Source organism: Psittacula echo (genome assembly GCF_963264785.1).
Source record: "Psittacula echo genome assembly, chromosome: 20".
NCBI lineage: Eukaryota > Metazoa > Chordata > Aves > Psittaciformes > Psittacidae > Psittacula > Psittacula echo.
In genome coordinates this window covers 6,038,538-6,053,827 of record NC_137756.1, presented here as the reverse complement: position 1 = coordinate 6,053,827, position 15,290 = coordinate 6,038,538, and the positions used below count along the sequence as shown (strand labels likewise).

The following is a 15,290-nucleotide window of genomic DNA, read 5'->3' as shown; positions in this document are numbered from 1 at the left end:
ACCTCTGCTTCCACCCAAGAGACATGGCTCATCCTGGCTCTGCTTCTGTCCATACAGCAAAGCTTCAAGAAGCTCTGCAACTGGTTGCAACAGCCACATCTGTTGTGTGGGTTGAGCATGGGGAACCGTAACCTTGGCAACAATGGGAGCATCTTCAGGAAAAGCGAGTAACCCTTTGCAAAAGGGTCCACGTGGGAAGGAAGGATGCTTGGGGCCTTCCCACAGGATCCAGGAGCATTTGCCCACCACAAGCCGAGCTTTCGTCAGACCTGCACAGCATGAAATGTCATCATCTACACCTTCGTGCCTTCAGCAACATGCCTCCTTAACTCTGCCTCCTGTTTTGAAGGCTTTGAAACATTCCCTGCCAAAGGAGAGGGGTTTGTTTCTTAAAGCAATGTTCTAGTGGGTTACGTGAGCTTGGGGTTTTATGCTCAAGGAAACAGGATGACATCCATCTCATTGCTCCTCTGACAGGAGAAACTTGAGTGCTGCTCAGCTTGGATGTTGATGGACACCAGTCTAGTTTGGCTCCTCAGGTCTCCCCAGCAGGTCTGATCTCATCTGCTGAAGCATCTCTGAGTCATTTCTGTGCCACGAAGACCAGGATGGGTGGCTGGTGGGCTGGACACCCCACTGAGATAGTTGATGTCTTGTCTTAGCCTTGCACTGGGATGCGTATTCAGGCCCATATGGGACAAACCACTAAGGTAGCCCCATGATCTGGCAAAAGGATGAGCGAGCGTTTGGAAGAGTAGTCGTCTGCACTTCTACAGTGACAGGAATCCAGCAGCTGCCAAGGTGAACATCCCGCATATTGGACAAGAGCTCAAATGCTGATGGCCAAGAAGGGCATGAAGAAACACCTCGTGCCTGTGTTGGCAAAGCGGGACATCTCACTATGTGTTACCAAGCTGCAGATGTGCTTGAGAGAACCATGTTTGATGCCCAGATGAACAAGAGCAAAGACTGAGGGAGTTCAAGCCATTGAGGACCATTGGGACAGTTCAAGAGGTGGGCAACTGAGGAAATCCAAGCCTCTGATCCCTTCACAAGCGTGTTTTAAGATGGTTTTAAGTAGGATTCTCCTGCTGGTGCCGCAGGCACATTGTGCTCTCCTGTATGTGCTAGCAAGCCCTTGCACTGGATTAAAGGAGCTCAAGGGGGTAACAGAAGCAACCAAGGGTGCCCCAAGTAGGGTTAGAAGAAGTGTGGGATGGTGTGAGCAATGTGAAGCTATGGATGGTGCACCTGCTCCTGGGTTTGGGCTGTCCCTGGGGAAGGTGGTGGGCTTGAGGCATAGAATCCTAGAATGGTTTGGGTTGGAAAGGACCTTAAGATCATCCAGTTCCAACCCCCTGCTATGGGCAGGGACACCTTCCACCTCTTCTGGTAACGTATCCTCTATAACCACCTTTACGAAGGGGATAACTGTGGTGTTATCCCCTTCTGAAATCCTGAGTTTCCCAGTCCGAGCCACGACTTATCCCCATCCTTGCAAAACATTGGCCAATTATTAGACCATGCAAGTGATGGTCTATGCAAGTATTAGACCAAGATGAGCCCAGTATAACCCCTCGGAGATGCTGGTTACCATGTGCAGACAACTGCTATTTGCCCCCTAGAGCAGAGCAGGGCAGGTTGCTAGATGGGTCCTGCATGCAGGTGTGCGGGTGGAATTCACCCCTCTCCTGTTTGCATGAGCGTTAAGGTCGCAGAGGGAGGAAGGCTCTTGGCCGGTGCCTGCCCGAGCTTCTCAGCCCTTCCCCTCCGTGCTTTCTTTCTAGCTAATAGGCTGCATCATCGGACGCCAAGGGACCAAAATCAATGAGATTCGGCAGATGTCGGGAGCGCAGATCAAAATCGCCAACGCCACGGAAGGCTCGTCGGAGCGCCAAATCACCATCACAGGGACCCCTGCAAACATCAGCCTCGCGCAGTACCTCATCAACGCCAGGTGAGACCCCCTCCAAGCGCCAAACCCGTTCCCGACGGCGTGGTCGGGAACACGGAAGGGCTTCCTGAGGCCGGCTGGGATGAAGGGTGGCTTCTGAGCGGGGACCGGATGGCACCAGCAGGACCTCTCCCCCCAGCCAAGCCTTTGGCTGAGGACCCGGCGCTCCTCCTCGCTCAAGGATTTATGCTTATGGGTGGCCAAAATCACCGCCGTCTTCTCCCCTGTGGATGAGGCAGAGGATGGGGATGGGGCTGGAGCTGAGACAAGTGGTGGGGAGGCGTCGCTTGGGACCTGCTTGCTGGGATCCCAGCATCTCTTAACTGCCACCTCTTCTGCCGTGCTTCCAGGCATCCCAAAGGCTTTTCCTCCATCCAGGGAATATAATCAGTCCAATAAATGCAAGACATGGGAACGGCCCGATTGCTTCCTTTTTGTGCTCAAAAGCTTGGTGGAGCAGGACTTTGTGGAGGCCAAGGGTTCCCAGTACCGCGTGGGGTGGGATGGTGCCTGTGCCTTGAGGGGCCAGGGATCCTGCAGGAGACTATAGGGGAGGCGTAACTGGAGAGAGGGGTTGGGGACCAGTTCCGTGATGGACCTGGCTGTGTGCCTGTGTGGACTTGTGGATGGGGAGCTTAAGGGGAGACAGATGAGTCCATCTGCCCATCCATGCTCTTGTGGTGGGCAGAGTTGGCGCTGTGACAACCTGCCTCCAGCTAAGACGTGCGCGAGGATGTGGGGGGCTGTTGGTGGCGACTCTGACGTTCATTATGGTGTGGGCTGCAAGCAGCAGTGAGGTCTGTACGTGCTTTCTCCTCCTTTGCACCCTACCCACCTCAGCCCCCAACCTGCAACAGACCTCCACCATCCCCTCCTGCCCCGCTGTCCCGCTGCCCGCATCCATGGCACCCCTCCAGCCGCTCAGGAGAGGGATGGAGGGCATGGCCGAGTGGCTTTCCCTGCAGCTCCTTGATACTCCCCTCTTCCTCTTGAGACAAGAGAGAGCAAGAAAAGAAAACTGAGCTGCTCTTGGTTACCGGGAAGGGCTGAGATTAGAGCTCAGAGAGAGCAGGATGAGGCATCATCCGCCTCTCCCATCACTTCAAACCCGAAGAAGCCAGGGATGCAGGCACAGCCGCCTGTCCCCAGCGGGAGGGATGCTGGTACAAATGAATCCTTGTGCGGGGATGTCCCCTGCCAGCACTTCTGGTGGGTTGCACCTCTATCACAGGCAGCAGTGAGGAGAAGAGAAAGGCTCTATGCTCCCCCCCTCCATGGGGACCCCCTGTGCACTCAACCCCCCCAGTCTGAGCTGGGTCTAAGCAAGAGGAGCAGCACTGCCCCACAGGGTCTTCGTTTTCTTTTCTGCCTCCGTTATTAAGCGCCTGTTTTTGTCTCCCCCCCACCCCTCTCTCTGCCCCTGTCTATTCTAGGCTGACGTCTGAGGTCACTGGAATGGGCGCACTCTAATTTCCACCCACCATCCTCCACTCCGCACCACCCGACCCTCTCCAGCCACCGGCACCCAGCCTGTACTGCCTGTACATTTACCCCTTTGCCTCCACACGTGCTCTTTTCTTTACTAACGACTCTAAACAGACGTCTCATTACACATATGCACACAACGGGAACGTTTTCTTTACGAGCTCCTTACTGTGCTCCCGAGGCTGCTCCCAAGCTCTTTGGTTATGGTCCTTGTTTGCAGCGTACGGTGTTATTGCTTCAGCTGCTTTTATTTTGGGGGGGTGGGGAATAGGGGTTTTCTTCCTGCTGGTGAGACTTCAGGAGATGATGGGGTCTCTAGTGTCAATCTAGCATAGTAGCTACTTACACGTTTGAGTTGATGTTGGCGGTGCTTGCTGTAGCCTATGGACCTGTGACGCCACCCAGAGCTGTGCGTGCTTCCGAGTACTTACTTCTTCTCACCCTTCTTCCTTTGATGCTCCCTCTTCGTTTGCTTTGCTTGTCCCGGCTCACCTTTGCCACCTTGCATCCCTGCCCTCAGGGTAAGGTGTGGTTTTCACCCTTTGGGATGCAGAACCTGGATGCGGGAGCCAAGCCCAACGCAACATGGCAGGGTCCACACAAGCTGGTTTTCCTACTAAACGAAGGGAATCACTCCCACCCCTCCACAGGCTGATCCTCTCTTTTAACTCACAAAGCAACTGGAAGTGGGAAGAACTCAGCTGTCCGGGATTCACACCCCCAGGGGCATTTGAAAGCACTCTTTTAACAACCCCCATAGAGCAACCCCCTTGAACGATAGCTCAGGAAGCTCTGTAAGCTGGCTGTGTTTGTCATTTGTGTTCAATAAATGTCTGTGCAGCTCTGCTACTGATGGGCTCCGACTGTTCTTCTCCTGGATCACCCTGCTATCTCCAGCCCCATCCTTTCCTCTGCATCTTTCCACACCTCAAAGCATCATCATCATAGAATAGTTTGGGTTGGAAAGGACCTTAAAGCTCCTCCATCTCCAACCCCCTGCTACAGGCAGGGACCCCTTCCACTAGAGCAGGGTGCTCCAAGCCCCTGTGTCCAACCTGGCCTTGAACACTGCTGGTGTGCTGAGAATACAATAAGCATCTCTCAATGCTCCATTGTCTGGACAGATCGGCCATGTCTGTACCCCATATCCTTCCCCAAGACCTTCCGTGCCCAGTCCTGCCTTCTGCTTCCAGGATTTGCCTATCCCTCCTTCCTCTCAAACACGTGTATTTCCCAGCTGTTTGTTTCCTGTTGTACAAAACGTGTGGTACATGGGTTTATCCGGTGTTGCAAGTGAGGGGATCAGGACGCATCATGTACCCAGGCAGCTAAAGCAGGCGCACGAGGCATTGTTGCACCGTAGCACGTGGGAAATGTATTGCTTTTTCCAGCTGAGCCCCAAGACTTCATGGCCTTTCCTTCTCTTCCTTCTTGCCCAGCACTGCCAAGGCCACCACTAACCCATGGCACTGAGGCCTCGTCTCCACAGTGTGTGAACACTTGCAGGGATGGTGCCTGCAGCCCTGCCCTGGGCAGCCTGTTCCAATGCCTGAGCACCCTCTGGGGCAGGAATTGTTCCTCAGCTCCATCTAAACCTGCCCTGGTGCAGCTTGAGGCCGGTTCCTCTTGTCCCATCCCTTGTTCCTTGGGAGCAGAGCCCAGCCCCTCCTGGCTCCATCCTCCTCTCAGGCACTTGTAGGGAGCATGAGGCTGTATGCCAGAGCACAAGCAGATCTTGCAGGTGATGGAGGCATGTGGTAACCCAGATCTTCCAGTGTCTGAAGGGGGCTACAAGGATGCTGGGGAGGGACCCTTCATCAGGGACCATATCAACAGGACAAGGGGTGATGGGTTCAGACTGAAACAAGGGAAGTTCAGCTTGGATACAAGGCTGAAGCTCTTCCCTGTGAGGGTGCTGAGGCGCTGGCCCAGGGTGCCCAGAGAAGCTGTGGCTGCCCCATCCCTGGCAGTGCTCAAGGCCAGGTTGGACACAGGGGCTTGGAGCAAGCTGCTCCAGTGGAAGGGGTCCCTGCCTGTGGCAGGGGGTTGGAGATAGAGGAGCTTTAAGGTCCCTTCCAACCCAAACCATTCTATGATTCTAAGATGTGTGTGAGAAAGCGGTGTTTAAACAACTGCAGTATCTCTTGGGAACATGTTGATGACAATGACGATAACAAAATCCCAAGGAATGTAACAAACTGGGCTTTGATTTCTTTGGAATGTCTTAGAAGGAGATTTGCTGCTTTGTTTGGAAGGAGGCCTCTGTGTTTCGCTTTTACTTGTGCTGCATCTTGGGTTTGCATTTAAATGGGCTTAGAATTCTCCAGGGATGCATCCATAGCCATGCCACTGGGAAAAACATATGTCCATCTCTAATATCCAGTACAAGGTGAACATCCCAGTGGATCAACGGAACAGCTTGAATGCATGGCTTTTCCCTCTCCAAGTGACGCATTTAATCCAGACGGAATGATTCAACATTCCTGGAAGGAACCAGCTCAGTATTACTCAGTTCAGACACGTTGGGAATCCGTTCTTTTGTGGGAAGTAGTTACTTTGGCAGGAAAGCATTGGTCTGATGCTCCCCTGGCCCACAGAACGTAGTGGATTTCCATCAGAGAGGGGCCAGCTGAGGTCCTTGCTCAGCCCTTTGGCCCTCAGATGAAGGTCTCCACTCCCCCTCATGTCCTTCCCAGGTCACGCTCCCCAGATCCAGTGTTCGGTCTATTGTTATGTGCATTTTTTCCTCCGGATCCTATTTGCAAATCTAATGCATGATGGAGTTGAAAAACAAAGAGGTTGTTTCCCCTAAGGGAAAGTGACTTTAACCAGGGACTCTCTTCAAATTTCATACACTTTTGAGTTGTAATTCAGGTTTTTTTACCCGTGTATCCATGCTAGTCACTTTGAATTATGCTGATTTCAAGCTTATGGTCCATTAGCAAGGGTAATTTCACCCCTCCAGTGCTGGCAGAGGAAGGGTTTCTGGGGGATGCCTCTGTGCTGTGGATGGGACGAATCCAGAGTCTCATTTCATCCTTGGCCACAGCGGTGGAAGGATGGCGGGGGCTCGGGCAAACCCTTTCTGACCCCTTTGTGATGCTGGGTCTATGAGAGCCCAGCAGCCCATGTCCCCTGACCCAGCCGGGCTGCGGCCCCCAGCCTCATGGAGGTCACTAGGTGTCCCCATTGACCAGGTTTTTGCCTGCATCCCGCTCCAGCCGGATCTGTCACAGAACCCGAATCAAGGAGGTGGGAAAAGACCTTTAAACTCATCCAGTCCAACCTTTACCCCAGCTCTGCCAAGGTCACCATTAACCCATGACACTGAGGGCATCATCCTCTGCTGCATCTGCTTGCAGAAGAAAGAATCAGAGAATGGTTTGGGTTGGAAGGGACCTTGAACACTGCCAGGGATGGGGCAGCCACAGCTTCTCTGGGCACCCTGGGCCAGCGCCTCAGCACCCTCACAGGGAAGAGCTTCTGCCTAAGAGCTCATCTCAGTCTCCCCTCTGGCAGGTTCAAGCCATTCCCCTTGGCCTGTCCCTACAGGTCCTTGTCCCAAGCCCCTCTCCAGGTTTCCTGCAGCCCCTTTAGGCACTGGAGCTGCTCTAAGGTCTCCCCTTCAGGAGCCTTCTCTTCTCCAGGCTGACCCAGCCCAGCTCTCTCAGCCTGGCTCCAGAGCAGAGCTGCTCCAGCCCTCCCAGCATCTCCATGGCCTCTCTCCAACAGCTCCACATCCCTCTTGTGCTGTTGCCCCCAGAGCTGGATGAAGGACTCCGTAAGAAGGGTCCCATCAGTGCTGGGACCTTCATGGGGACACCCCAGCCCACCTGGGTAAGCACGCGTGGCTACCAGCTCCCTTAGGCATGGGGTCCCCATGCTCTCCGCTTGTACTGATAGCATCATGGGATGAGGCTGGCAGCACAAGACCCATTGGTCTCACTGCCCATGGCAGGGGATTGGAACTGGATGATGTCCAGGTCCTTTACAACCCAAACCATTCTATGATTCTATGATTCTATGCCTCAGCTCTTGGTAGGAGTGACTGCAGCTCAGGGTGGAATGACTTGCAGAAAGGTGATGACATCCATGCGCTTACCCTGCTCCCATGTTGGATACTGTAAGGAGCAGGGGTTCTGCTGTGAAGGTTAATTTTTGCTTTCCCTTCAGAAAGAGAAGGAAATCCAGCTGCAGATCCTAATCCTCTGTGCTCTGTGTCGAGCCCCAGGCCTCCATCCAAAGGGTAACGTGGCAGTCAGTGACTTTGAGGAAGTACTGAATGTACCAGATGTGCAACTCCTTTGACTCCAGATGTGCAGCCCCCCCTTTCCCGCTCAGCCTCAGCACAGTTGTCCTGCAAAGAGGAACAGGAGACACCAGATCACTCGGAAAGCATCCCACAGACCAAACCCAGCCAAGCACAAACCCAGGCTGGCTCTGGATTCCCACAGCCCTGCGTAGGCAGCTTAACCACAGGGAATGTCGCTTCCCAGCAGCAATGCTCCGTACACAGGGAACAAGATGAGAACGGAGCAGTGAAGCTCCATTTGTGAGCCCCATTCTCAACAGTGCTGACTTAAAACACGCCTGCTGTTTCTAGAAGGAGCTGCTTTGATCCCAAAAGGGAAAGCTGGGATGCGCAAGTATTTGAGGCACTCCTGGACTGCTGGGTTCTGATTCCCAGCAGGGAGCCTTCTCAGTGGCATTAGTTATTCCTGGAGGAAAGCCTGTGCCTAACAGCATCTGGACCAAAAAGGGGGCGAGTTATGCTTGGATCTGGAGCCTCTTTGGGTTTTGATGCTTCAGATGAGGTTCCAGTGTGAGGGATGCTCCCAGGGAGCATGAGCACAATGGCAGCAGGCTGTTGCCAGGGATGCTGTGACTGCCTCATCCCTGGCAGTGTTGGATGGGGCTTGGAGCAAGCTGCTCCAGTGGAAGGCGTCCCTGCCTGTGGCAGGGGATTGGAACTGGATGAGCTTTAAGGTCCCTTCCAACCCAAACCATTCCATGGTTCTATGATTACGCACATCCAAAAGCTCTCATTCAGTGATGCAGGGTTTGGGGTTCTTTTGGTGGGATTCTTGAGGGAAGAGCTCCCACCCTTATTGCAATGACCTAACCTGAGTCTACTGCTGCAGCCAGTGCTGGGGCTTTCCCAAGGGACATTGCTGTGTGCTGTTCTCAAGCAGCGATGCTCCCAAATCTCTTTCAGGAGTGCCTACAAACAGGCAGCTAAAGATGCAATCTGGACACCCAACTGCATTTAGAACCGCTCTTCAGTCGCATACTGTTATTCCTTTCCTTGCCTCAAGTCCATTTCCTCTCCAACTATTTCAGGCTGGAATGCAATGAGTTCAAGATGCACAGGATGGTGCAGCGCATCTTGAAGTGCAGATTCAGCCTGTGATGCTTGATCCCCCGTGCTGTGACCGTGGCTCCTTGGCAGCCAGGACATGGGCAGAGCAGGCTTTTTGCTTTCCCTTAGTGCAACACCAAGCCCAAATCCTGCTCGCAGGCTTCCTGCTGTTCACGGGCCGGGCTGTGCACTGTTCCCCAGTGCTCTCAGCACCCAGTGAAGTGTTCACACACCGTGGAGACAAGGCCCTCAGTGCCATGGGTTAGTGGTGGCCTTGGCAGTGCTGGGGAACAGTTGGACTGGATGAGCTTAAAGGACTTTTCCAGCCTGGTTGATCCTATGGTTCTATGGTTGGGAGGGGGAAGTGCCCGTGTTGGAGCCTCAGCTGTGCCCTGACCATCTCCCTTGATTGACCTCCTAGCTCTCCAGACCCTGATCCCCATGGGAAGAACACCTTCACCGCTTGACTGGAGGGATGCAGTGGATGCGGTGCCCGTGGCTGATGCTTGAAGACCCCCTGAAGATGCTGTCAGCTTCCCACGAGGTTCTCCCCCTCCTCCGTGCTGCACTACTTGCTTCTGCAAGCAAGCATCTCCCCTCTCTGTGCTTCTTTATCCCCCCTCATTCCCTTGCTGCTTTGCAATGTACTTGGTGGGTTGCTTGTGTAACTGCAATAAAGCTCTGGTTGCTTGATGTGGTTAGAGAGCAAAAAGGGGTTCCCCCATGGGTGCGCACGCTGCCGCTCGGCATCCACAGGGAGGGGGGTGGGATGCTGCATTGGTCCCCTCCAAGAAGGGTTAATGGGGAAACTCAGCCCACGAAGCAAACCACAACGGGCTGGAAAAGAAAGGCCTCAGAAGCCTGGCTCCACTCAGCATCAGGAAACAATCCCACATCGGAGCGGGACTGCCAGGAGGGGAGGAGGGAGAGCGCTGGGAAGAGAATCCAGAGCTTTCCCCGAAGGCAGCGAGGGCCGGGATTCATTATCTGTTGGGAGATGTGTTTATAGCAAGCGTGAGTCACCGCTGAAGCAGGGGCCACCAGGAATACAGATGGGCTATGGGATGTGCCCATCCAGCCCCACACAATGGCAGCTCCCAAACCACCCCCTCCATTCCTGCCCATGCCCTGGGTAAAACCAGCACAGGGGGTTCCCCCCCCCCCCCGATGATGATAAGTCAGCTTTGCCTCCATCTCTGCATGTTGCCCTGGTGCAGTGGGGGGGTCTCCATCCCCAAATGGTCCATCCTAGGGCTTAAACTCAGCCAGGAGAAGCCAGCAGTGGCTGCCTGGACCTCTGCCCTGTAGGGAAGCAAAGACAAAAGCCATGCTGTGGATACAAGTAGATGAGCTTTAAGGTCCCTTCCAACTCAAACTATTCAGTGATTTTATGATCTGTATCCCAGAGTGTCCCTGGGAGGAAAAGCCACCTTTTCCAGCTTGCAGGAAGCTTCCATCCTTAACACACACTGTTATCTTGCCTGAGATGGGAATTCACTCAGGAAAACATCATTTTGCCCCTGCTTTCCTTCACAACTCTCTTTATTTGGATGAGGTAACACAGCAAAGGCCACACTTGCCATGGACTGAAGATGCACAGCATGGTGTGTTGGTATCCAGCCAGGATGGGTGCCTGGAACAAGGCTTGAATCCCTGCCCACAATGGGGAGATGGCATGCGAAGGGATGTTAATGTCCTTCACCTGCACGCATTGGCTTTTCCTATGCAGGACTCATCAGCTGAAACACACAGCACATGTGCCCCTGTGAAGGCACTAAGGGATGCAGCTGCCCCATGCTCCTCCCCATCACCTCCAGCTCTCTGACACAGGGCAGTTGGCTGCAGAACTTGATGCATCCCTCCTGCAAGGGTGAGTATTAGGAGGTTACAGCAGCCCCTTTGCTTTTGGTGGTTCCTCTAAAAGGATAAAGCAGAGAAAGGGAGATGCTTTTTTTTATGACCTCTGGGATTTCCCTTGTGGTGCATCTGGGCTCCTATCTCCTCTGTTAGCTCCTGCTTCAGCATGGAGCAGCTCAGCCTCTCCTTGTGTGCCTTGTGCTCATGTCCCCTGGTATCTTTTAAAACGCCCCTTGGCATCCTAAGGGATAGCCATCCTCCCTGGCTCCTCTTCCAGCTCAGCATCATCACTGCTGCCTCAGCCACAGCTGAGCAATGAGCAGGAGGAATAGGCTTGAGGACAGCAGAATGGTGGGATGATTTACATCTCCCCTTCACTGTCTGCAAGAGGAGGATGCTTGGCACTGCTTAGAGAGGGCTGGGAAGGCATCCTTGCCAGGAAGGGTAGCTGACTGGGTTCAGACTTCTAGGAAAGGCTGCAGGCTGGGTCTGGCTCTGGTGTGAAGCTGCGTGCCTTGCTGCATCCTCGAAGGAGATGTGATGGGTGTTGGAGTGGTGAAAAGAATGAGTATAAACAGTGTATAAAAGACTGGGAGCAGAAACAGCCTGGGAATGAGCTAACAGGGGCCTCAGGGAGTTTGCTCCTGTGCTGGGGTAGCTCATCCCCCCTGGAATAGCATGGAAAGGAGTTGGGCTGGCTCTGTGCTGTGCCAGGGAGCACATCCATGGAGGGCATCCAGCAAGCTAGATAGATTCCTGTGCTTCCCAGCGCTTGCTGCCTACACGGGGGGGGGGGGGGGGGTTGGAATGAAAGCACATCCAGAGGAGTGCGAGGCACCTGAGAGCAGGAGGACATTGAATGAGAGTCATTAGAGGTGGTCTTCTGGCCCTGCAGAAGAGATGAGCTGGGCTGCAGCACTTGAAAGACAGGACAAGGTGGTGGGAAGCAGGCCAGGGATGCAAAGAGAAGCACAACATCACATTGGGCATGGATGAGGATACAGGAGAGGATGGCGAGCACTTCCAGCTTCATGCCACCTCTTCCACCTGGGCTCGCTGGAACCAGTCCTGGGTGCTGCCATGCACCAAGAAGCTGTTGAGCATCCGCATGGATGCAGGGGAAGGGAGTTTAGAAGTGATGCTGTAATCCATGGCAGGGGAAACCCAAGGGTTTCTACCTGGGTATGATCCCCTTGCAGTTTGGTGATGCCGGGTAGCACCATCCCCTTGCAGTTTGGTGATGCCGGGTAGCACCATCCCCTTGCAGTTTGGTGATGCCGGGTAGCACCATCCCCTTGCAGTTTGGTGATGCCGGGTAGCACCATCCCCTTGCAGTTTGGTGATGCTGGCTGGTCCAATGCTGTGAACTCAAGGCAAAGCAGCCCTGTGCCACCCCATGGTGTGTGACCAGAGCCAGGGCTGTTCCTCGAGTGCCTGGTGCCTCCCTTCCCCAGGAAGACGTGCCCAGCCTGGCAAAGCACGCTCCACTCCTTGGGAATGGCCCAAATGCGACGTGTTTTATAGCAGAGGATGGAAACTATTCCCCACCCAAGAGCCAGAGGGGTTAGCGTGTGCTTTTCCACCCAGCTTTCATGCTGTGCCTGCCTGGATGAGCTCTGTCCCCCTGCCCTGCAGTGGTGTCCCTAGGGCTGGGAATGTGCGTACACACACACACACACACACACTCTTCTGTTCTCCATAAGAAGCGGAGGAGGACGCTGCACGTCTTGCTGATCTTTCTGCTTTGGGCCAGTTTATCCCCAGACTATGATGCTCCCAAACCTTCCCCAAAAGCCAACCCTTCGGATTGTTCCTGTTTTCTCAATGTAAAACGTACGTTTTTCCCTGGAGAAAAGGAGGGAAAATGGCTGCGGAAGTGAGTTTGGCTTTGCTCACTTTCAAGCCTCTGCTGTGGTGCAGGGGAAGACAGTGGGACTCCTTCACCTTTCTAGCATCCTGAATGTGTGATGCTCTGTGCTGCAGAGGAGAAGATCCCCACTCAAGCGCTGGGAAGCGGCTAGAAAAAGGAGCCCCAAAAGCATTATCCCCTCTCCTCCAGCTCCAAGTACTGCATCTGCAACCTCGCCTTCAGCTCAACTCCTCTTCCCTAAGAAGCTGAGCCAAGCTTTCCCACAGACCCAGACAGCTCTTAGAGAAATATTATTACCAGATGGTTTGTTTTTTCCATAGCACCAGGGGCCGGTGTGAGGTAACGGGGAAAAACATTAACCCACCCCACACCAGCCTGGCTGCGGGGCTGTGGCGTTCCCGGCGGAGCTGTGCTGGCACACGCGGGCTCTGCAGAGTGGTTGGATGGGGGACACCAGCACCCCATACGCACCGCGTTGGCAGCGTGGCTGGAAACCTCCCCTCTTTGGACTGGCAGTGATTTGGGAAGGGAAGAGCATGTCCCCAAATGGTGCAGGAAGGGAGGGAAGGGCTCCCCCCCCTGCCTTCTCCTCCTCCTCTAGGCCAACCCAGTTGGCAAAAAGCACAGCAGAGGAGTTCAAGCCAGGTCATATGAGCCAGTGATGTGAGTGGAGGAGAAACACCACGTCCTGTCCGTCCTGCGCCTTGCTATGAGCACGAAGCAACAGGGAGTAGGGATGTCAAAGGGCTTGGAAGATGCTCCATGGCGCAGATTGGTTCTTCCATTGGAGTCTTTGTGGTTGAATGAGTGTGAGACCTTCCTCTACTGCTCTCTGCCTTTGATAGGGTGCTGTGTGACGCTTCCTTGCCTGTGCTGGGAGAGGTGATGCTTTCCTGCTCGGAGGGGTTTCTCTGCTGCCTCCTCCTGCAGAGATCCGCTGTGGGAAGCTGAATCACCACGTGCAGAAACACCACAAGCCACACGTTTTCCAGAGGGGTTTGTGGCTGGAGCAGTGCTCACGGCTGCTCCCATCCTGCAGCTCTGAGCATGGAAATAGGGTGACCAGTTGGGGATTGCAGGTTGAGGGAGGTGATCCTGCCCCTCTATTCCACCCTTGTGAGACCCCCCCTTGCAGCACTGTGTGCAGTTCTGGTGTCATCAGCATAAGAAGCACATGGAGCTGTCAGAGCAAGTCCAGAGGAGACAACAAGGATGCTCAGGGGCTGGAGCAGCTCCTGTATGGAGCCAGGCTGAGAACATTGGGGCTGTTCAGCCTGGAGAAGAGAAGCTGCGTGGAGACCTCAGAGCAGCTTCCAGTGTCTGAAGGGGGCTACAAGGATGCTGGGGAGGGACTCTTCATCAGGGACTGTAGCGATAGGACAAGGGGTGATGGGTTCAGACTGAAACAGGGGAAGTTCAGGTTGGAGATAAGGCAGAAGCTCTTCCCTGTGAGGGTGCTGAGGCGCTGGCCCAGGGTGCCCAGAGAAGCTGTGGCTGCTCCATCCCTGGCAGTGTTCAAGGCCAGGTTGGACACAGGGGCTTGGAGCAAGCTGCTCCAGTGGAAGGTGTCCCTGCCCGTGGCAGGGGTTGGAACTGGATGAGCTTTAAGGTCCCTTCCAACCCAGACCAGGCTGGGATTCCATGGCAGCTGGGCAGCAGTTTGCAGGCTGACCCCAGTGGTGTTGCAATCACTGCGCCTCACAGCACACCATCGCATCCCAAAACCTAAGAACAAATGCCTATGAAAAATATCCCCTTTCCCTTCTTCTTCAGGAGGCCAGAAAAGCTGAGCCCTATGGCTCTGCCACACCAGGTCCCCTTCCATCTACCAGCATCCCTCCAGAGTGCCATACGGATGAGCAAGAGTAACCCATCCTCAGTGCCTGCATGCTCCATCCCAAGTCCCACCACAGCACTGCTTTGCACAGCAAGCAATGAACTTCCAGTACAATTCCAGACCAAGCTGGGTGCAGGAAGGACAGTAAGGTGCATTTGGGACAAAGAATCTTTGCTTGCTCTCCTCTCAGGGATTGGGAAAGGAATACTTTGGTTTCCTTTTTCTGCTACTAACTCTTTCATGGAAGCTTTCCTTCCCTTTCATCAATTCCTCTTTGAAATGGAAAACTTTGCTTCCATAGGAAACACAGAAATGAATTCCCGTGGGAAGAGCCAGGATTGAACCCACCAGCAGACTCATCACCAAAGGGGGATGTGGAAAGCAGGGAAGGACCCAGTCCCAGGTTTCCATCTCCATGATGGGAGATGCCAGAATTAACGAGCACTGAAATTCCCTTGGTTGCAACCACATGGAGCACACCAGCATCGCGCCAGCCTGGCTGCTCCATCCTTCCCTCTGCTTCTGGGGAACTGGGTGCCCAAGACTTGCTAAGTGTTTGGAATGGTTTGCTAGGAGAGGTTTCTGTGTGCTGTGGTTACTGCAGGATATATTCCCCCCCTCAAGCTGACTGTAGGATCCCAACCCCTCGGACGTGTATGATCCAACTTGTGCCTAAGAGCTCAGCTCAATCCCCCCTGTTCTGGCAGGTTAAAGCCATTCCCCTTGTCCTGTCCCTACAGGCCCTTGTCTGGGATGTGGTGCCTGGGCACTGGGTATGGAGTGGGGTTGCCAGCAGCATGAGGGGGACCCTGCCTTGCCAGCTCCCTGTTCCAGGGAGCCATATAGAGTCAGCAGGCTCCTTGCATAAGCCATACCATCACCATTAAGCCTTTGCTGGCACTGCTGATGGGCCTACAGCTTGCAAGGG

The 15,290-nt window shown here is 54.2% G+C and overlaps 1 protein-coding gene across 8 annotated transcripts in view; it reads left to right on the top strand.

Annotated features, from left to right (window-relative positions):
* The window catches only part of PCBP3 (poly(rC) binding protein 3), a gene marked incomplete at both ends in the record, with an annotated part of 35,813 nt that extends 32,389 nt beyond the window's left edge, over nucleotides 1–3,424 (top strand). For all 8 annotated transcript variants that reach the window (XM_080632017.1, XM_080632024.1, XM_080632023.1 and 5 more), the window contains 2 exons: nucleotides 1,788–1,957; nucleotides 3,388–3,424. In XM_080632017.1, the coding sequence (XP_080488143.1) occupies nucleotides 1,788–1,957; nucleotides 3,388–3,424 (207 nt within the window). The remainder of the gene's footprint in view (nucleotides 1–1,787; nucleotides 1,958–3,387) is intronic.
* Between the last annotated feature and the right edge of the window lie 11,866 nt (nucleotides 3,425–15,290).